The following is a 23,012-nucleotide window of genomic DNA, read 5'->3' as shown; positions in this document are numbered from 1 at the left end:
TGTGGATCTGCCCAAGTCAATGTAGTCAAACACGACAGACAGAAAAAAACCCAATCTGATGGCATTTCTCAGCCACATTGGAGGCTAAGAAAAGGCTACTCCCACTTTTTTTAAAAAGATGAGCCCCAAACTTAAGGTAAGTCAAACCTAAAAAACTCAAACAAGCAAAAAACCTCAACCAAAAAATCCCACAAGAAAGTTATTGTTCAGGTAAAGAGGATGGTAGGGCACTTGACAGAAAACTTGTCTGGATCTTTTTATGAATCACTATCACCTGAGCGTAAATTTTAATTAGACTATAACAACTGGCAGTAAAAATACACTAAGTGCACCTTAGAATAGTCCATAGTCTTTCCTGAATAGAATGCTACCCTTTCATGAGATCGAAAATGCTCGCATACATATTCAGCACCTTGGGGCAGGTCCCTCTTCCTTGACAAAAACATTTAAGTAATTTATTGCTGTGTATTCCCCAAGAAGAAAAAAAAATCCCCAAAACATTTTATTACTCATTTTCAAGAAATAGAGGCATTTTTTTTTAATTACTCAAGACAAGTAAATTCCTATTGCTGGGCTTTCAAGACCCCTCCTCATGGGTGCCCAACAGCAGCTGGTTTTAGAGTAATGTGAAGCAGCAGCTTAACTCTGCTAAAAAGAATGCCCATCAACTTCGATGAACCTCAGTGCACAAAGAAAATGAAAAGGAGTTTTGCTTTAGTGAGATTTAGACTCCAGTAGTTTTAAATAGCCAAAGTAAGAAACACTTTCTGCCACAAAGATTAGCCAATAACATGGATGCCTGGACAGTGCTCTACAAAAGCAGCATGAGGGAAAAAACACTGGAAGTGTGTACAGGGAAGGTAATTCCTACAATGGAAATGGCCAACTGATTCTAGTCTTTGTCTGGTGCAAAATATCACTCCGACCAAGTAGGTGTTGGCTTCCCCAGAGCTCTACAGCTTTGCTTTTTTTCAAGTTTCAACTCTGTACCAAATGACTTAAAAACCATAATTCTTGTTTTGATTTAATTACTCTCACTGCTCATCATCTCCTCACTCACAGGCAAGCAGAGATAAAAACCACAAAGACTTCAATTCAGCAGCACCCAGTTCTACTTTGAAATATCTGGCCTAGTCTTCTCCTGCAGAACCTGACAGGGAACAAGAAGCCTCCCACAGGTGCCAGGTCATACCTGACAACCTTGTACACCTAGGGTACTCTCCAGACACTGGATGCCTGCATGTGAACAACTGAAGCGGTTACTGAAATACTGTCAATTGTCACAGTGCTCTAAGGTTCAGAGTAAATTTCTTCCATAATTCGTTTATGTGTGGATTTAATAGAAAAACCCTTAGTTCTTCTCTAAGTGTTCTGAAGATGCACAGCTGGGTCTTTGTTCACCACTGCTCACAGCCTGCAGCAGATGTTGGCAGCAAAGTCCTTTAATTTAAAGGCCTGAAGTCCTGTGGTTAGGTCTGTGATTAAACTCTCTTTGTTCCAATGCGCTCTCTAGCTAAAGTGTTATTTTCACACTGTGGTTTAATGATTCTATTGTCAGGTGCTGAGTGATGAGGATCAGAGGGTGTCTGATAAATCGTCACTCTATACAGTTATCTAAGGTAGCTCAAATCTATAGCTAAACTTTTGAATTAGGGCTATGATACAGATTAGATTAGAGCTAGACTCACTTTTACAAGCAGCTTTTAAAGACGGTCCAAGTCAAATAAAAAGCAAAGGTAAAGATCAAAAATAGCGAAGATAAATTAAGCTAGTATTTAACAGAACAATCAAGAGACTATAAAGCACCAGGAAATATGCACGGTGACTGTGACTGTCAACACACCCTAGATGGCTAACATAACAAAGGTGGAGATGTACTCCAGAAGCCAGTGCATTCTGAGCTTTGCACTAGTGAATTTAAAGTTCAACAGACAAACCCAAAAGTCAATTTATTTCTGAATAACAGTATACACATAGACATCTTTTACACAGTTTATATAGTCCAGTGTCACATATTACAGAATCTTAAATTTCTGAGTGCACGACGCCCTTAGAAATCCCAGAATTATCCTCCAACAGCTCAACCACGTTTAGGAGAAAGTAGTCATTACCACAAGACCTGCTCAAAGCCAAGAGAGAATTAAAAAAACTAAATTAAACACAGATAAAAGCGAAAAAAAAAAAAAACATGAGAGGTAATAGTAACAGTATGGGGAACCTTTGCACGCTCTTGGAACAAGAAAAGCTGGGGTAAAATCTGCAAACTGAGACTGCATGAGTCTTTTTATGGTTTATTAAGTTGTGAAGCTATAAATACTGGTATTAAGTAAATCAGCAACAAACTATAACATCAGTAAACATTTTGGATACCCATCATTAAACTGTTAATATATGGACACATTCAGTGTGCAGTAGTTCTTAAAAGTTACATAAAGACAAGACTTCTGATAAAGTTTGCCAAAACTTTCTGTTGCCATATCACAACATCAGATGTTATCACAGAACCCCATCAAAAAACAATAATTCACTGCATTTCCAAAACACAAAAGGGCTCCAAGCATTGAGTCAGCAAATCTTTGCTTATTTGACAAAGTAACAACATTCTCCATTTTGCGTAGCATTTTGCTGTTGTGCCATTTGTAAACTGTATTTTCTAAACTGAGGGACTAAGAAAAAAGGCTTCCTTGCAGCAGAACAGAACTAAGAGTTCCTAGCAGCAATAAGGATTTAGAATGTGCCACAATTAATGTTGCACTGGAAATAGCTTTAGAATTGGCTTACTGAGACTCTTTCTTTTTAATATAATAGCTGCTCTGTTTCAAAAGCCTACTATTATTTTTGAGTTAAATAATAGGAAGTGACAGAAGTCTGTTCTAAGTGTTCAGTGGTAAAAATGCATTTCAAAATTATTTTACCCTTGGCTGGGACTGTGAGCAGCAGCAACTTGTCTACAGGGTACGAGTGAATTGGAGAATTCACCTTCCTTTCATTCCCAAAAGCACGTAAAGTTCAACACTATCATGCAATTCAATGCCACACCTTTCATGAAGGAGTTCCTTTTCTCTGTGCTTTCCCAACAGAACACAGTATCCTTCAAAATAGTATACGAGAGTTCAGGTGAAAACATCACCACCTTGGATTCTCACGATACACCTAAGATCCTCAGAGCCTTGGAACATCCAGTAACGGGTGTTAGGCAGCATATTAAACAAAGGGAAGTTATATCACCAGAAATCTCACACATCAATCACTGATTTTGGGTGGCAGCAGTGGAAAGATTACTGGAAACTGACTTGAGAACCACAGGGGGTGAAGCAATTACAATAACTTAATCCTTTTAGGGGAAAAAAAATTACTGTATCCCTTCAGAACAAAAGGGGAAGAGACAATTATTAAATAAAGCTTCCCTGACATATAAGGTCCACATGGCTCTAAATTTAGGCAAAGTCACAAGGGTAATTAGTTCATGTGTTCACCCCTATTTTGCCACAACACAGAAACCAGCTAAATAATGTAATCAGTGCAAAACTTCCCTGGACATTACCAGTTAAAGGCTGGATCCTGCAAGATGCTGCATTCCACGACAGTCGAGAGCACACCACACCTTTCATAACCAGGACATTTACATTTTTCTCTGCTTTCAAAACATAAGATTCAACACACACTTGAAAATGCACTCAGTCACCCTGCAGTAACAAGGCAAGTTTTACATCATAGCACAGTTGTCACTGCTCACTAGCATTTGCAGTAACATGCAACAAAGTAGGAAAAGGAGTGCACCTCTGACTTCATAAGTTTTGTGCTTGTGATTCTTTGCTCAGAACAAACACTTTTTGTCTAGAAACTTGGTTTTCAGTACATATGTTCTCAAGTTATATTTTGCAGAGATCACAAACTCTCAATGTCACTGACTTCTTCAGGGCAGAGAGACAATATAAACATGTGCGCATATATGCATCAACCTAAATATGTTCAAACAGCATTCCAGGACCATGTACCATAGCAGTCCTTTTAAATTTCTCATGAAAGACTTTTTGATAAAAGAAGTGTTTTGTGGTAGATTTCTTTCAGGTAAAACTCCATGCCTACAGGGTACACTGTCAACCTCTCCCATGCGCTTATAGGCAACACAGCAATGGTAATGTCACCAGGGACAGATAATAACACCATAAGAAAAAGTAACAACTTGTTTATGAACTATTCTGGCGATACATTAGTTCATTTTCTTCCTTTATTTTTAACCACTGAAATAAGATTGTTAGAAAACAAGATTTCTAGGGCTAGAGTAACGCCTCATCTCTCCAGTAATTTCAAGCTATAAGCCTTTATCACAGAGGTGGTGACTTGTCAAAGTAAGAAGACCTCAAATGAAGGTAAGGTAATGGGAACAGAACTGATTTTGTTGTTAATACACTCAGTAATTAAATAAAAGCCCAATCCAACCCAAATAAAATCCCCAAACCCCGAAGTCTGGCTTACTGACAAATATTTTCTGTCCAGAAGGCTAAGGATTTTTCTAAAAGGTGTCAGAAGGCTTTTAAACTTACTTCCTCATCTTCCTCTTCCTCTTCATCATCAGACACAATACTATCATTTAATGGCTCTTCTAGAAAGAAACAAAATGAAACGATGTAAGATTATGTGTGCAACTTAACAGATTCTCCAGTTATTGCCCCTCTTTCACAACAGTAAGATTTAGCTTGCTTCTCACACAGACATTCCATTCTCTTCATGACAACTACTGGAATTATTCACTCCTACAAAGCATTCCAGAAATCACTGAAATTAATTCATATGCAGGAAAACGGCACAAACACACACTCTAGAACAGTTCTTTTCTCATAAATCCCACTATGATGTCTCAATGTATTTACGGATGACTTGAATGAAAGCACGTGCATTTGCAAGTTTGTGTGTCTTTTAGCTAATCTTTAATGAAAAACTATCTATCCCTAAAAACATTTCAATATTATACTGTTTTTACATATAAAAAGATAGTACTGACAGAGAATACTTGTTTTAACACTTGGACAAACTCATTTCCTTAGAAAAAGGCAACCAGGCTTACAGTGGAAATCTGTATGCTCAACTTCTACTCACCGATCAGACAAAATCTTTTGAAAATACCATTCATAGGTAGAAAAGCAGACATTCAATAACCTTGATTAACAAACATTGCATAGTGGCAATACAGTGCTTAAATACTTTATTTGTTCTTATACAAGCTAAGACCATAAGATATACTGTCTCCTGTTCTTTCTAAAAGCCAAAAAAGCAGTCAAACTTGCTCTATTTTTATTGTATAGGAAGACTTAATTACAATTCACGTCCTTTTCATTATTTGTTTTCTCCTTCTTCAGCCTTCCTTTCAGTCGTAAGGAACAAGACGTATTAAATAATCCACGTCCTCATCCTTGGCTGTTTTAACAAATCATCTACAACTTCTGGGGCTCATCAACATACTCTCCAAAAAGTACGGGCTCTGCCTCCTAGTCAGGATAAGCCATTTCAGATAACAAAGCTGCACTCCTCAATAGAGCAAGAGATGAGCAAAGACAGATCTAGTCCCTATATCCTGTAACAAACTGTATCACCTGTTTATTTTTGCAGCTGACAGCAGTCTCTTGTTACTGCGAGGTCACTTACATTAAAGAAAACAGTCAAGGTCACTATTTACAGTCCCAAGACTTTGGGATTGAGAATGACTCAGACTTTCATTTTAACACAAAAGGAAATGTTAAGATACATCTGACGTTCAAATCCTGACAATCAACATTATTCCCCCTCTCTTAGACCACCACACCATTGTTATCCTTTGAGAGTTTCTATGCCAAGTAAAAACACAAACTTTCTTATGGCTTTTGTGAAAGATTTACAGCTCAGAGAGCTGCATCTGTTCTTCTGACCTGAATCGAGCTGCTTGATAACAAATTCAATCTGTCGGATCATCTCTCTATTTCCTTCCTTGATAAAGCAGTGCAGAATTTCTTTCATTCCCTGGATGTAGTGGAAAACATTGCTAGATTAGTGTTTCATGTGATCACAGTGACAGAGTTAGCTAAAATGTCATTGTTTTGCCAGGAAAAACAGAGGCAGTGTGAAACAAACCACTGCATCCAGCTCTAAGCACTCAATTTTGTACATACACTTCCCAAAGATGAAAAACATAGGTGGTCTAGATTGGTTCTAGGTTTAAATACAGAAGTATCCATGACAAACAGCAAATGTTTACAACAGATCTGCTGCTTCTGCCTTCTGAAGTAGTACACAGTAATCAACAGAAAAGGGAAAATCTGCATTCACAGAGACAGCAGTCCATGGTTCAAAGAAGGAAAGCAAAAAAAAGCAGGACCAACTTTTAAACCCAGTTTCTCTCTTTGTGGCCCCTTATACAGTTGATGTCGTCTCTTTAATCATTTAAGATGACTTCCAATCCTCTGTGTTCTGTGAGATGAAACATCTGACAACAGTTACGTCTGCGTAACTCTGTAGGTCAGTTGTTAAGATACAAAGATATTCTGCTACCCCAGGAATGGCTTCCTCAAATCCAGAAATTAAGACACTTTCATTACCATCAAACTAACTTCCACAGGAGATCAATTCCTAGTTCTGCTAACACCTTCCTCCTGCTGCCTCCTCCAGCTAATAGTGCCTATACTAAGCAGAAACAAAAGCAGAACTCCTCCTCTTAAGTGGCTATTGACTGGTGTAGATTGAGCTAAATAAGTAGTAGTAGCAGGTCAGACAAAAGCATCCCCTGGGCCACATCCACACTATGAAGTGCTAGATGGATGACACTATTCTAAAATAACACCTTTAACTTATAATTTAAACAGAATCCTTCAGCTTCACTCTTGTGAAAAGACCAACAAATACGGAAAAAGCATTTGAGATATAACATTCATAACTGCCTGAATATCAAAGGTGGAGGGTCTCTTGTGAATTCTCTTCTCAAATGCCATGGCTGCAACCTCACAACCCTGCTGCGCACTGCTCTACACCTGTGTACGTGCCATCTTTGGCACACACATTGATTTTGCTATGCAAAGCAGCACTTCTTACCATTGCTCTGGCTTCTTCTCGGACAGAAGGGACAGTAAGAATGCTGTACAGCGCTCCATTCACATATGGTTGTATCTAAGTGGAAGAAATAGTCATAACAATAAGAAAATCTTACATTCACCCCAGTTAACTATTAGCAGAATTTCAGAGTGAAGGTGCAGAACAACTACGTTCAGAGAGTTAGATCAGGCTAGCTGGCACATGCAAAATTTCCACTTGGGAAAGAGTGGACTTCTAGGATGCAAATATACTGTGATGTGGTTGATGCAAATCAGTACTGCTGCATGTGGATTTCTTCCCACCCCTTCTGAAAATGTATTCTTGCAAACTGACCTAGCCCTGTGGAAAAAAAAAAACCCAAACAACTAGAAAAGCAGAAGACTCTAGTTTCTGACAAACACTATTAGCAGTACAAAAAATAGGACAAAGAACAGGGACAAGACCATGCCAGTATGAACTCAAGACACTGTAGCCTTAGGCAGGATGATAAAAGTTGTAGCAACTTGAAATGTCCTCTCACTCTGCTGGCTGTTACTGTCCCTCAGTAAAGGCAAAAAAAACCAGCTAGTACAAAAGTTCTGCATGACGGTTAATGAGAGCCACCAGATCTGTCAAACTAGCTTTATCAGCATCTGTGATCCTTTGTATTGGCCAGTTACTTTTGGAGCACTAAGACTTCCAGTAGTCCTTTGTCTATACCCTTGGAAAAATGAACACTGAGCTAGGCTGGGAGTAGCAGAAGCAATAAAAGATAAGGGACTGGGATTTACACAAGGATTCCGCAACTTCTCAGAAAGCTCTCCTGGTTGTCTTCTATCTTTGACTTTGATAACAAAACTTGTATCAGCTGCACTGGTGTAAACTAGGTTGTGAGAATTTACCCTCTAAGAGAAATTTAAAGGCCATTTGAAGGCAAAAACTTCAACAGTATTTTCTCTCATCACTCATGAAAAAACAAGCTAGTGAAAAAAGAGTTCAATAAAAGTATGCACAGCTTCATCTTAATGAGTAAAGAACTGATTTACACCTTGTAATGAATCCATAAAATGTGGACCAAACACTTAATTGACACTTATTCTGTACTTTCAATTTAAGTTATAAACAAAAAAAATTGATGATACAATCATTGTATATAAACATAAGACAGAGTTTATGTCATTTTTACTGGAAGTCCCTAAACACCTCATGCAATCATCAAGGAATCATTCTAGTATAACCTGATAAAAATTTCATTTCACTCTAATTTCAACTTCATACAATAGTTGCCTGCATTTTCTTTTGCCTTGAATTGCACTCCAAGGTCAAAGAAATGCCCCTCTGCAGAGAGGGCTGAAGCAATGCTTCAGAGTTATGTGCTGAAAATTATTAGGTAGAAATAACTAGTCATCTTTAGCATTTGCCTCTAGGGTAGTTTAATTTAGCACCTAAGATGCAAGTGTGTCTGGAGACAGAAGAGAAACTAACCCTAAAAGGGTTAAGTGGCAGGGTAAATGAACTGGTAGATAAAAAGCTGTTACGGCTTGAATGTCAGGGGTGTACTGTTTTCTTATAATATTCCTCAAAACTACTACAAATTTGCTTCTTTGCACCTGATGTTTTGCATAATGGCTTGTACCACATATTGTTCATCTCATGAACTGGTTAAGCTTGAGATGATTTGTTTTGAGATGACATTTAAACAGCATCAGAAACAGCAATCAGTAACACACATGGACTGCATGATAAACACACACCTAAAAGACTTTCATTCTTAGCTGTCAACATATGTTAAAGGAAGATATATTATGCCTAGAAAGACCAGTGCCCAACAAAATAAAACTTACATAATTCTGAATTTTAGGAACATTTCACAGAATTTAATTACATGAGGGTCTAACGAGGGAAACAAAGCCAATTTATTTTTTACATTTCCTCCTTTCTTGCTTCTCTTTTTTTTAATTTTTCTTTCCCTTAAACCAAAAAATTGCTGTACAAATACCTCATGATTTTCATGGCCAAGAAGATCAGTGAGAACTTTGAGCACATCGTTTGCAATACTTGCACACATTTTCTTCCCTGCAAAGTGAGTAAACATAAATACACTTGAAAAAAAAATATCAGAGCAAGCTTCTTTCTTGCTTCCTGAAATCAGAATGAAGTGTAATTCACACGGAGCAACACAGTTTCTTTTTCCTGCCAAATGCTGCTCAGCATAACCAAACTGAAGTCAGTGGAGTTACTCTGGATTTATACAGTTGTAATCTTGGACAGGATGCAATAAAGTTTAACAAAGGCAGTATTTTGCTTACAGCAAGCAGTCAGTTTCCCACCCTTACCTTACTTTCCTATTCTAAAAGGAAACTTACTTTAAGCTTCTTTTAAGTCTCTTGGACACAGACAGGATCTTACTTTCTCGGGGGGAATCTCTGCATTGCAGAAGTGTAGCATGCAAGCATTTCACTCCACAAGGTGAATGTTCAGCTCCTTGCCATTACTAAGCAACTCAAAGCTGCTGTTCTGAAAGTTCTGACTTTCTTTTATACAAACAAATCTCTTACGCAAGTATAAAGAACCCTTTGAAAAGTGGGTCTGGAATGCAGGAATGGTAGTCCTCACATAGGGATACCAAAAAAACCCATCAAATCTTAAGAGGGTTCATTGATTAACTGATTTCTTAATTCTTAATTCTGTAGATTTTGGTGAACCTAACCTCCATAGTTTGGGATTCTTAGGAAAGATGTGCTCAAAAGCATTGGTTATAACACTCAAATATCTCTCGCCATGTAAGTGCCTGCTACTAATTAGAGTCACTTGAAAGAATCCAGGTATATCAGAAAAAAAGGATTCACAATCTTCCTTATGCATTTCTTGGAATAACGTTATAATTCAACATGTAAGATACCTGCGCTCCGCAGACAAAGATTCATGAGCAAGGAAACAGAATACTGCAGAGCGTAATCAGACAGGCAATCTGTATCTGTTAGAGCATCAAGCAGCCAGAAAATGAGCCCATCTTTGATCATTGCCGACTGCAGTGCACGTCTAGGATTAAAAAACAAAAAACTCACAAAAATCAGACCACAGCATAAAAGAGCTTTTCAATACATTTATAACTAGTATAAGCACATCGAAACTAGTATAAGCACATCGAAACTCTACTTCATCTACCTGCTGTACTCTAGGATACCACAAAAAAATGCCAAAGCCACACATTTTAGCAGAATCACTTAAACTAATGCATTAACAAAGCCTGAAGATATTGAAGATGCAGATTCTCATAGGGCTAGAGGACTAAAACATTGTTGCATGGGTTGGATTTTTTTCTGTTTTGGTTTGGTTTTAAATCTGCAAACTGCTGAGGTAAGCTTCTTCATTGTTTTCTAAGGCTTCTAAAATTACCTTTTTCATTGTCTTAAAATTGGTTCAAAGAGCCAGCTACACACAACAGACCCATAAAATAAATTATTTACTACTTCTGCCATAGCACTACAGCACTTCTGTACCGTTGATTTGACAAATGAGATTTTTTCTTAAATCCATTTGCTCTTTTCTCTAAAGATTCTTAAGCCACGTCTTCTTTTAACTCATCCTGTAGTTGCCCTCAAAGAGTATATTGAATGACATGCCAGGTGGTCAGCTGTGATCTAAACCAGAAATTCCTTGCTTTACAATACAAAAAAAGTAGTATATACTGGTAGAAAGGTCTTACAGAAGAACAATATTTTTAAATATGTTATTTCCAATGGGCAGTAAGTCTAAATTGCAAAAATCAAAGCAGGTATTTTCCTGATCTTTGACCTTAAGCTTTGGATTATTCTTGAAAGCTCATACGCTTCCTCAGTCCTGGATCTTGCAAGAGGTCTATGTCACAGACTGAGCAAAACAAGGGACACATTTGAAATGTAAAAAGTCCCTCATCTCAAATATCTGGAATTAACCTTCTATAACATTAACCGTTATTTTTTAGAAAGTAAAAAAAAAAAAATCCACATTTTCAGTAGCTTAGTGCCTAGGCCACAAAATTCAAACCAACTTGTACTATCAACACTGCTTTAATAGAAAAATTATTTTCTCTAAGATTGGTTTAGGATTTCAGGCAGTAGACTATGAAGATATATTCTCTTTCATCTCAAACATGTATACGGCATCATGTCAGGGAGCAGTGCAGAAGTTTACCCAAAGCACATTTACACATGCTTCATCTAGACAAGTTTTAAATGAGGCAAATCCAAAAGCAGCCCCACCACTTGCAGTCTTAATTTAGAAGAAACATGAATGAAAATAACAAACGAGCTAAACGCATCCATCTACCTCCTCACATTTAGTTAACTATTCAGGCCTGAATAGTCCTCCTGAGTACCGTGAAAACAGAATTCCTAGATCATATTTATTTGATAAGTGAGAACAACATCATGCCCTTTACTGCTTCTTTGCAGCATTTCTTTTGTGGTGGGCATTTGAGTCACACTGCTAATGCAAAAGTAAGAAACAATACAGCCCATGCATAGACAGCTCCAGGAAAGAGGATCAACAGGATGAGGACGAAATCCCTGAAAAATGTTTGCAGAAAGGATAATGAAAACCTTATGCTTTGGAATATGATGCAACTTTTTTTTCTAGTAGGATCTTCAGAACTTTCTACAGTAATATTTTCACTTTCTTAATTAAGGAATACATATAAAGTGCGTGAGGCTGTGGCAGGAGATGTACATTTACTTGAGTCTTGACAGCTGGTAGGAAGTCAGGTTAATTCAGTCAGCAAAATTGAATTCTCCTCCATAATAAATGACACCACTTTCATCAGTCATCAGAGGTTCTGATGACTGTTATTGGAAAATCAACTGCTCTTCTTTCCTCCCTGAACAGAGCCTAACTAGCCTGCATTTCCTCTCCCTGCTGTCACCACCGAATGCTGTGCTTTCATCACCTGAGGCTGAATTTCTGCAGAGCCCCCAGAACATTCTCCCATGTAAGGGAATCCTTGTCTTCAGCTTTCAGTCTCTCCTCCAGCATTTGCAGCAACACTGGGTTCTGAGAAAGGTAGACACGACCTGGTGCAAAAAGTGATGAAAGAACAGATGCTGAGATATGAGCTTATGACAGAAAAGTTTCCTCTCCTTGGAAAAGTAAGCAGGATTGACCTTAGTTTCTTCTTGAAAAGCCATGATCTTATGCCAAGATCCAAACAAACCTGCACAAACGAGCTGTCCAGCAGACCAGTCGCATTCAATCTTATCACTTGGGGCATTCGAGGCCCCATCTTGCCAAGTTAGTACCACACAGAATCCACTATTGCTCTTTCAGTACACACTTTCTGATCTATCACAGTTTTGTATACTCTAGGAAAAGAACAAAGATGTCTAAAGAGCTCAGAAAAGTCAGGTGCCTTGTTGCTATTGACTTGAAATGGGACCTCAGTTCTCAGCAATAATTCGCTCTTTAAGTGGCACCAAATCAAGGGCTGATTTGGGACAGGCAGAGAAACAAAGCTGCACATACATGCAACCAAACAGTTAGTAGTGATGCAGAAGGACTTATTCAGGTGAGGACAATGAAGACACAAGAGCAGCCGCACTAACTACTGTTGCACAGCTTGGTAGCAGGTATGCCTACAGGTTCCTTAATTAATGGGGATTTTTCTTCTTTTTCCTTTTTTTTTTTTTCCCTTAACCCTCATGAAAAAACTGAAGACTGTATCAAAGGCAGCAACTGAATAAGATCCCACATAGACCACCAATCACAAAAAGATGTCAGAAATGCTGAGTATACAGTGTTAAAGGAAAACTTTCCTGATAACAAAAACCCCTGTTCTGAATGCATTTAAAGGACAGTGAATCCTTAGAAAAAGGGTGTAAATAAGGTTTAAATTTCAACATGCAGTGACACGCACTTGTGAAGTATCTACAAACCAGCATTATATGAAATGAATTGTTTTTGCAGCAAATCTCTCACCTTCTGCCAGTGAAGCACAAGCATTGATGAGCCTGGCCATATACTGTCTGACTACCTCACTCTTAGAATGCAATAATTTGAGGATACTTCTCTGAAAAAGAAAGCAAACATTAATAAAATCTCACCAAAGCAGGAAAAAACAAGGTTAGTCTTCTGTAACATCTTAAAACCCTCACTAAACAAACAAACTTTGAATGTCTATCAATATCTTAAATAATGTCAAATTGATTTAAAATTTCACAGTTGTTTTTTTTTGTTGGGGGGACTGAGGGAGAGATGGAAAAATGAACAAATAAGCAAATTAGAGCTCCCTCAGGTCAGCCCGTTAAAACTCTATTAAGGTCCATTGTGTAGGGTGAGAATTATAATGAACCAACACTGTTATCAGTTAAAACTGATATCTAAAATTAATATTTAGTCAGTGTCAAAAAAAAAAAACCAGTCAATTTTATTGATGAACTTAAATAAAGAAGAGTTACCTGAACAGAAATGCTTTTGTTTGACAACTAAGAGTGTGGGAAAGCAGTTCAGCAGTTTACCAAGAATACCACATTGCAAACTATTTTGAATCTGTTTTACTTCATGCATTACTTATACATACAACCCTCCTCTTACAGAAATTTACAGGGATAGAAACAGATCATTGATTTAACAACCCCTTAACTTTTCTAGTGAAGTTACTGTTGCAATGACAATGGAAGCCACAATATCACAAGCAGGCCCACTGCTTCAAACAACTTCAAAGGGAACTCAACTATGCACAAAGTTCACTATTACAAATGAAAACACTTGCACTTTTGTTAGCCATAGTATTGGATTTATCAGGGTCTGAAGCAATCATTCAAAAATCTACACACCAGCAATTCCCCTTTCTAAAGAAAGGTAACAATCCATTCCAAATTAATTGGAATGCTGTTGAACGTGTTATTACAAATGCATAATAAGATACTTCATACAGGTATTGAGACTGAAGTCCTAACGCAGTTATCCCAGATCAGTGAAATGGATTGGAGGTATCATCTAACAGTACATAATCTTTCAAACTGAGACAAAGCATCTAATAAGCAAAAGCTGACTCCTACATGAGGGGCTTATTAGGTTCGGCTCAATTACTGAACATCAAGCACTAGAAGAGGTGACAAACTTCCACTTGTCTACAAGAACTGTATCTATACAGAGAGGTCTTGTAATGCAAAGCTTTACCCACCACATTTTAAGACTGGGACAGAGAATTTAAATGTATCACATGATTTCGGCACTACTATTTCCTGCCCCCCACCCTCCACAGTGTGATAATTTTTTCTGATCAGCACTTTATAGAAACAAATTAGCAATATCACATACAAGTTGGAAGAAAGCCGTTTCCTGCTGACCTGACAGTTGCTGTGGCAGTCTAGGAGGTCATTACTGATATAGGCTTGCAGGACAGTGTCTCTCTGCTCTCCAGGATATGACGTAGTCAACCGCTAAAACAAACATCATCATAAATAAACAAGTCAAATAAGTAAATAGCAATGTGAATTGATGATCACTGAAGATTTTAAAGGTGATAACATCCAATAGTCAAGAAGGCTCTTCTCATGCAGAGAAGGAATTCAACCTCAGTGATCTAAGGGAAAGTGATAAAATGAACTGATCTGACTCCAGCTCAGTGATTCACTACAAAACTATTATTTGGGAGCTGTCATCAATGTCCATACAGGAAGGATACAGCATTACTTCCTATAAAGTTAAAAGTCCCTCTAATAGCTAAAGATGTGGTGCTTTTCTAAAACATCTGGGACACTGGACTAGAAGAACCACGGGTCAGACTCAACAGACATTTTCTTATTGAAAATGGACACTGAAGCTTGATCAGAATTCCACTATTATCAGCTTTCACGTCTGTCACTTTGAATTCATCAGCTTCCTTCCCAGCAGGAAAATGTAACTTCCTGCTGTCATCTTTACTTTTCTGAAATACTATTACATGATCAGAGTCAAACAAAATGTAGGCTCTTACAGAATGCCTTAATGATAAAGGAAAACTGGTGATTAGTCAGGTATTTATTTGAAACAGTAATATTTACATAACCCAAAATAGGGCAATATGTGGAAAAAGGAATTTCCTAAGCCAACAATTTCCTTGAAAACACATCATAAATTACTTCCACTGAAGATCCCAGGAATTCCCATCCGGCTTTCCTCTACAGGGAGAGTACTACTACACATACCCATCTACTGCTGCCTAGGCTTTCTCCATCATCTTGAGAGCCTCATGAAGCTTCACTGACAGAGAGAAGTTGCATATAATGCTGAACTGATCACCATAACAATCATCTCACTCACAAGATAGATTTTACTTTTTCTGCACCCCTCCAGAAGGGATCTATTTTTTCTTCTGCAGAGGCCATCTCCCTTACCCAGCGCAGAGCTTGCAATAAGAAGGCCTTGAGACGATCATTCCCTGTAACCAAATCCTTCTTCAGCTTCTCATAATCCAAAGAGGGCAACAATGGCACATCCTGCACCTTCCTACGATGCAAACAGGAAAGACGTTGATCAAAACTCTCTCTCTTTATTCAGTGCAGCTGATGTTACTGAGGTGAGAAGAGCCAAAACAGGAAGTCCACTTCAGGAAAAGAGCTTCCACATTTTTACATTTTTGTTACTTTTATTACCACTACCAGGTTAGAACAACAGACTTTTTAAGTTACTTTTTCACCATGCATGCAGCTCATTTACGATCATAACTTGCAGACACTGAACTCTGACAGTGAGCCAACTGATGATCTGAGCTTTTTAGTGACACAAAACAATAAAATGACATCCTTCTTCATGCTGTGTGGACCCCAAGGGCACCAGGGCAGCAGCTTGTGGTTATAAACAGACACAGTAACAAGCTGCAGCTTGCACACAGAAATATCTTCTCCAAGGCAAAGGCAGCAGGCTGAATCGATTTTAACTGGCTGGATTATGCTGACTTAACATAAGACTTAATACAGGACCACTTTCCATGCACCAGTACTATCACGCTATTTTGAGTTTTAACACTGCAATATAAGTTTCACTTAATAAGACTGCTTCCAGTCAATGCTTTAATTTTAAAATTTAAATGTATTCCACTAAACAATTTTTGGTCTTATCTTACTATTGTACCACTTTTCAAAACAAACTTTGTTACATGTACATGTGTCTTTAATTATCTTGTAAATAGAAGCATCAAAGCAGCATCTGAAATTTTTCACCTCAGATAGACCATCTCTATTTGATCTTATGAGCCAAAATTTATTAAGTCAGTCACAAAAAAAATTAAACTTGAAGCATCTAAAAATCCATACTACCGATTCATCTGCCTCCTGGATTTGTGAGAAACAAAGCAATTACAAAAACAGGACTGTACTGCGAGAAAACAGCAAAGAAATACAGCAACCACAGGTGTAGAGCAGCAGATTTACTGGATTAGCAACATCCTGCTGAAATTAGGATGTTGCTGAACCTGCCCAACAGAAAAATAGAGAGTACACAATACTTGCATACAATGTTCCCTGAGATCAGAGGAAGAGCACAGGGGACAAGTGACTCCCATTTGCAGACAACCAGCAATGCACTTCATTTCATAACCTCTCTTCCTCCTTTTACCAAGATAAATGAAGCTCAGCAATAAATACTTACACAGGGGCTAAAGATGCTCTTAACATTGTGGAAGCCTAGATCAGAAAGAGAAACAAAGAGAGAAATCACAACAGATTAGTCCAAATTTCACACCAAGAATGTCACTAGTGAGGTTCACAGTGAATTCTTTCACTGAGCTTTTGCAGTTCTTTTCCTGTAAAACCTATGTTGCGTATTAGAAACACAGCCAAAGAAGACTTCAGTGTTTATCTTTTTTTTTCCCCCTGAAGCGTTTCACAGGTAAAAGCCTCTTCTGTTACGATCTGGCTATGGTAACTTCATCGTCATACTCAAAAAATTACCTATACTTGAAGAATTAAAAAACTAAATAAAAGGGAAAAAAAGGAGTAGAAATTACCACCTAAAACCAACTGAGGAAGACTAAGATCTTGTTAAAGACATTTATTGACTTAAAAAAACTTAATACCTTAAAGCTATAATAATATTCCACTTTAGACCTACCATGAATTACAGAATCCAAACTTGCTACAATTCTCTGTTTTGACATTGTTATCAGAGTGCCTGTTGCTGATGATATATATCCCTGTATATAACTATTAATATGTAAAGAAAAGACTATTAATTCTAGCATGGATAAAACTGATATGGAACAGTGCGCCATTCTCAGTGGTTCTGCCAAAGATAAGTTCAATTTAAGCCTGGATAATTCCTCTCTGATGCAGTGTGACATAGAGCATACGCAGCCACCAGTGCTGCACAAGTCAAAAACAAAAAATCAACATCACATAAGAGTTTTCTGCTTCAGTAAATATTTTTCAGTAGAGTGAACTGTAGGTAAGCCAAGAAGCAGCAATTCTGGCATAAGAGTGCTTCATATCACGCATTCTGATGTCAACTACATGCCATATTCGCAGAATATTCAGTGCCATTTCTTTGTGTCTATCTCCCTACTCACTTTCTAAAAAATCTCTCATTACCACTTATGCCTTTAAAGCTGGCCTTTCTCTTCTAACCCAACTTTTTTCAATTGAAGCTATATAACCGATGTCTATTGTCAGATTTGAAACTGAGGGATTTAAAAGACAAAAAGCATGAAATACCATAGAGAATATTGAATTACTCCACCTGACATATTCTTGAACAGTACCTCACAGGTATAATTCAGAATACAAGGAACTGCTCTCTTAGATGGGAAATAAGCTTATATGTGCATTGGAAAGCATTTTATGCTATGTTTAAGCCAATGAATGGCTTGTAGACAATAGACAATTAACAGGTCATACACTTCAAAATTAACCCGTCTTGACAGAAGTTCTCAACTCATAGTTTATTTTGCACAATAGAAAAGCCTTTCAAGGTATCATATCTACCTAAACTGTTCTCCCCTCATTTATTTGCATTCATTTTCCTGAGCATTTTTTTTAAAATATCAGAAGTTACATTTTATTTGAAGAAAACTTTCCCTCATCAAAACCTATCATCTTGCACCTGACTGTGCAATGAAATCACTAATCATTTTTGTTGTCTTCCTCAGCACCGTCCTCCATTAAAAGAAACAGGTAAGAAGGTGACTGTAGGATGTTAAAGGAAGTGAAATCACACAGTCCTTGAAGATGAAAAGGTGAGACAAAGAACAGTAGTGAAAAAAAAAAAGAGCAAGTCACTAAAAGCAAACAGATATACAGAAAGCTCTCTGTTTCTCAGTAGTCCTTTTTAAGCACCACTTTGCTGCTTTAGAAAGAAAAACACGTGCTCCAAACCAAATCTAACTAAAGAATATATAAATGGTAAAGATACATGTACCTCCTCTCCACAGAAATAAAACTTTTTGGCAAGTGGAAGAATTTGCAAGCTTTTATAAATTTCAAACTACAGAAACTCCAACTAGAAAACATTTAGATTTTTGAAAATCAATTTTTCAAGGCAGCAGATGGAGCACAGCAAAGCATTTAGTACAATTTGGCTCTGCACTCTACCCACACCAAAAAGGCACTACACAGTGGAGCATACTCTGGGTGCCAGACCACCAAGATGGAGAGCCTTCAGTGTCCAGCACTCACTTCTCTGATTAGACCCAATTTTATCAGTTCAGAACCTGCACAGGAAGAAGGAAGCTTGCTCAGGCTCTTGGTGTTTCTGGGAAAGCCATAAGGATACAGTTCATATCATGTCAGGTTCAGTGAGGCAAAACAGAAAGGGCAAAAGTTTCACAGGGCAAGTTCACCCGTCACTGCACTTTCATTTCTGAGTCTAACTGACCATGGTCAGCACCACTGACAGGCAGAAAGAATGCAACCATGTTACAGGTAGAGATTTCATCTATGTGATTTTGCCTACTTCTTCATCTACATGACTACAATTAGTCATGAGCAAGCTAATTAGTATCTCTCCAGTATGGCATTCTGAGTTTGACATTGGCTTGGGTGTCAGGAGAAACACTTCTAGTCCTGATTCTGCAGACAGAATTTAAACATGTTATTTCACATCTCTGGGTTTCAATTTTTCTAATTTGGAAAGCAGATACAGGTATCAATCTCTTGAACAAGCTGGTTTTTGAGATCCAACAACAAACAGTGTGGAAGAGCTAAAAATTATCTTACAATAAACAATCAAAAGCTCATCACACAAGTACTGTAAACAGAAACCCAACAGATTTAGACTTTGATTATAACAGAATAACTCTGCAAAATAAGTTAACAACAGTTGATAGAGTACAGCAACAACTCTGGTGCAAGTATTTCCCTGGGTTTAGAATTTATGTAGGCTTCTATTTTAAGTAATTTTATGAGGACAGAGATTGCAGTAAAATATTGCTAGAGAATTCTATTTCTTCAGTGGGCATTTTTTGGCAGTTACACAACCCAACAGCTCTCCTGTGGCTCAGAGGGCTATGATTTCGGGTTCTTTGGGCCAGGCAGCTGAGGCACCCCTCCCGTTCCTTAAGCACAGTGTCCTTCTCCGACTTACAAAGCGCCGTGCCCCATACTAACAGGGAAGAGTAAACATAAGTTACAAATTCCCTAGCAGGCAACCCACCAAATCAAATACACTTTGGCCTCAGCACCTCCTTTTGCATTCCACTAGGTGGTATTTGTTTGTTTGTTTCCGTTTCTTCTCTTTGGTACGGATCTGCATGCCCCTAACCTTAACCCCAGCCTACCAAAGCAAACACACCTCAGCCTCCGCTCCTCCTTTTGCATTCCACTAGGTAGTATTTGTTAGTTTATGTTTCTCCTCTGTAGTACAGATCTGCAATGTCCCAGTCTCAGGATATTTACCAAGTTAATGATCTTTACATAACCTAACCCCAAAAGCTCTGTTGAGCTCCAGTTCTCAGCTTGCACATTAGGTTTAACCACACCTAAGATAGAGCTCAGTCCTACAAATCAGCTCTTGGGCTCACTTACATCAGCATGCTTACGTCATTTAAGACATACAATCTAGCCAGTGGAAAAAGGTCATGGACTTTATTATTATCTTTGTTCACAGCAGATCAGTGCCAAGCATCCACATGCATTAGAGCTGGCTAGACTGCCAGCTGAACCAGCCTTCACCCCTCTCAACACGCTGTTGTCACGGAAAGGAAAAGCAAGAGATTCTCAGGAATAGAAACCTCCACACCACCAAGCTAATAACAAAACTCTGTCTAAGTTCTTTGCAAAACATTAGCCCTATGCTTTCAAAAATGGACTTCTTTGTGGCAGATACACATGAAAACACGAAGCCTTTTAAAACTGTTTTTAGGAACAAGGGAATACATTTAACTGCGGAAAGGGTTAATGTTGAAGTCTGAAAGTGGGCAGAACAGACCCCACTTTGGCCTTTTGATCTCCATAGATCTTTTCTTCTCTTTCCTCAGGTTGGTTCTCAAATCTAAATGCTGAACTTTGACATCTTGTCATTTCTGTGGCAATAGTGCAAAAACTCCAACTGTACTGTAGTTTTGAGAGAGGGAATATTCAGATGCAGGAAAGCTGGCACTTATTGTAAGTAATAGCTGCTTTTAAGTAATTGGACAAGATAAAGTAAAACCACCTGCACTGGGCACTCATAATCCTCAAAGCACTATATAGCAGGTACATTCCTAATACTGTTATAAGGTTAGTAGAAGCATTATGATCTTCATCCCCAGGGGAAGAATCAAAGGCCACAGACTGAAAGGCAGAGTTAGAGGCACTGCTGACAGGTTACTTCCTCATTACACATTCAGCATGTCAACTACCAGATGATGCCTCAGTCAGCCACATCACTTGCCTTTACTACTAGCTTTCTTAGCTTAAAAAGCACTTATTTCCTTAGCATTTTCTCCCAAGCCCTTTCTCCAGTCTTACCTTTGCTGGAACAGGTTAAATATTAATTCAAGCTTTGGAGTAACAGTATTCCTTAAATTGCCATTGAATGAAAAAGTGCAAAGAACATGGGGCGTATATGACTCATCTGCAACACACGACTCACAACATTCATGGATTTAAACTTGAACAAAATATTTTTCATGCAAAACCTATCTTGATACGGAAGTGTTTGTCATAATTGAAACACATGCAGAAATAGTGGTATTAAGGAAAGGAAGAGAAACAAACACAAGAAAATACGTCCAAGCGTAGCTCATTCTGGAAGGATCGCAAAGTATGATTTATGTTTATATTGGTTCTTTCCAAAGCCAAACCAGGTGCCATACCAAGTCGAATAATTCTGTCACAATGCAGATTAGCCACAGATGGCAGCTCTTCGTTTTCGAACAAAGCAAGGCATGAATACTAAGAGCATGAAATAAAACAAAGTTCAAAGGCAGAAACAGGCAGGGGGAATCAACATTTATAAAAGAAAACAGATGCATTTCCTATGCAAGCCAAAACCACAACCCATTTTATCAAATACTGTAGCCCTGTGTTCAAACCAACTCCACTTTGCTATTTGATGTATATATTCATAATATGCTGAAGGTTAAAGCTGAAAGTCAGATTCTGTCCTCAGTTACCACTCTGAAAATGTGCTATAAGAATTCAGTGTTAATTCAATGCAGATTCAGAATAACTAAAGATACGTGATGAATACGTGAAGAGTAAAACCAAGGTCTGAGCAAATTTGTTCATATCATTAGAACTCACAAATTTATGTTGAGCTCACTTGTTTTATGCTAATGATGACAAGACTGCTACATGCAGCCTTTGATGGGTTAGACTCTGAGCTTGTGTAACCTGGCAGGTCTATTGCGGCTATGCAAATTCATTTCATAAGAAGAGCTGCAAATGGTTTTAATTAATTTTTTTTCTTGTACTAGAGATATGCTGTTATGAAAATTTCCCACTTGGCATATAAAACAGGTTCTCTAAGACATCTGAAGTCTACATAAAAAATGTCACACTGTAATACTATGTGATAATATAATGACAAGACAAAATGTCAGAAAAAGAATAAAATAGTATATATAAAGAGACAAAGCTAAAGTAAACAGATCTATCTATGCAAAAAAATCTCAGAATTAAACAGCTTTTAGAAAGTCTATAAAAGCTCTGCACGGGAAGTTACTACATTCTACATTGTATAAATTACATGTAACTAAGGTTTCAGGATAAGGGTAAAATTTTCTTTAGCAAAGAAAATTTAATTGATAATTTCTCATCTGTAATCAACTTTTCTCAGTTTCAAAATAAACCACTGTGAGAGGGAATAGAATGCAAAACACTAATCAACAGGAACAGGTTGCTTGATACAGGTGATCTTTTAACACAGGTGAAAGTGGACAGTGTTTTCTACATCTAGATAAAACAAAGCACACAAGGAATAGCCCATAGCATTCATTAATTCTATGGCTATTTGTCAAAACAAAATGTTGTTTTAGGTGGCAAGCTGAGTCCCCCAGGGGTTACTGTATTTCCACGTGAGGAATACATTTGGAAAAAAAAAAAAAAAAAGTGCAATTTTTCTTTAAAGGTGAAATTTTGCTTTACCTGAAGAAAGCTGAAAAAAATATAAATATGCATGATTTATAGCAGAATACTGATTGACATTTATCAGAATTGGTGTCAATAGCTTTTATGAATTGATTACATACCAAGTTACTTAGAAGTAGACTCATTTCCTCTCTTTGCAAAGAATGCACTGACTATGGGCAAAATTAGATACTTATGGTGCACTTGTAACAATGCCAGAATACAAACTTCCATCTGGGTTACAGAAGTCACAGGCAGTAGACTGAATACCACCCTGCTTTTTCAGTTTTACAACTAAAGAGGATCCATTTTAATTGTATGAAACAATTTGATAATCTTCACTATAGAAAGTTTCACTTTACAAATTAAAAATAAAAACATAAAATAAGACACACCTCTAAAGAGCACAACTCAATTTGCTGCATTATATTAAGGAATAATATTTATCTGCTTACTTAGAGGTGTTGCTGG

At 37.7% G+C, this 23,012-nt stretch overlaps 1 protein-coding gene across 3 annotated transcripts in view; it reads right to left on the bottom strand.

The window, feature by feature from the left end:
* ARMC9 (armadillo repeat containing 9) overlaps nucleotides 1-23,012 on the bottom strand; it is a 67,116-nt gene that overhangs the window by 19,430 nt on the left and 24,674 nt on the right. For all 3 annotated transcript variants that reach the window (XM_054074742.1, XM_054074743.1, XM_054074740.1), the window contains 10 exons: nucleotides 16,648-16,682; nucleotides 15,396-15,507; nucleotides 14,367-14,459; nucleotides 12,994-13,084; nucleotides 11,969-12,092; nucleotides 9,944-10,083; nucleotides 9,041-9,117; nucleotides 7,063-7,137; nucleotides 5,907-5,997; nucleotides 4,548-4,606 (listed from right to left, as the gene is read on the bottom strand). In XM_054074742.1, the coding sequence (XP_053930717.1) occupies nucleotides 4,548-4,606; nucleotides 5,907-5,997; nucleotides 7,063-7,137; nucleotides 9,041-9,117; nucleotides 9,944-10,083; nucleotides 11,969-12,092; nucleotides 12,994-13,084; nucleotides 14,367-14,459; nucleotides 15,396-15,507; nucleotides 16,648-16,682 (897 nt within the window). The remainder of the gene's footprint in view (nucleotides 1-4,547; nucleotides 4,607-5,906; nucleotides 5,998-7,062; nucleotides 7,138-9,040; nucleotides 9,118-9,943; nucleotides 10,084-11,968; nucleotides 12,093-12,993; nucleotides 13,085-14,366; nucleotides 14,460-15,395; nucleotides 15,508-16,647; nucleotides 16,683-23,012) is intronic.

The sequence above is a fragment of the Cuculus canorus genome, chromosome 9 (assembly GCF_017976375.1).
Source record: "Cuculus canorus isolate bCucCan1 chromosome 9, bCucCan1.pri, whole genome shotgun sequence".
NCBI classification, from domain to species: domain Eukaryota; kingdom Metazoa; phylum Chordata; class Aves; order Cuculiformes; family Cuculidae; genus Cuculus; species Cuculus canorus.
This window is presented reverse-complemented; position numbering and strand designations above follow the sequence as displayed.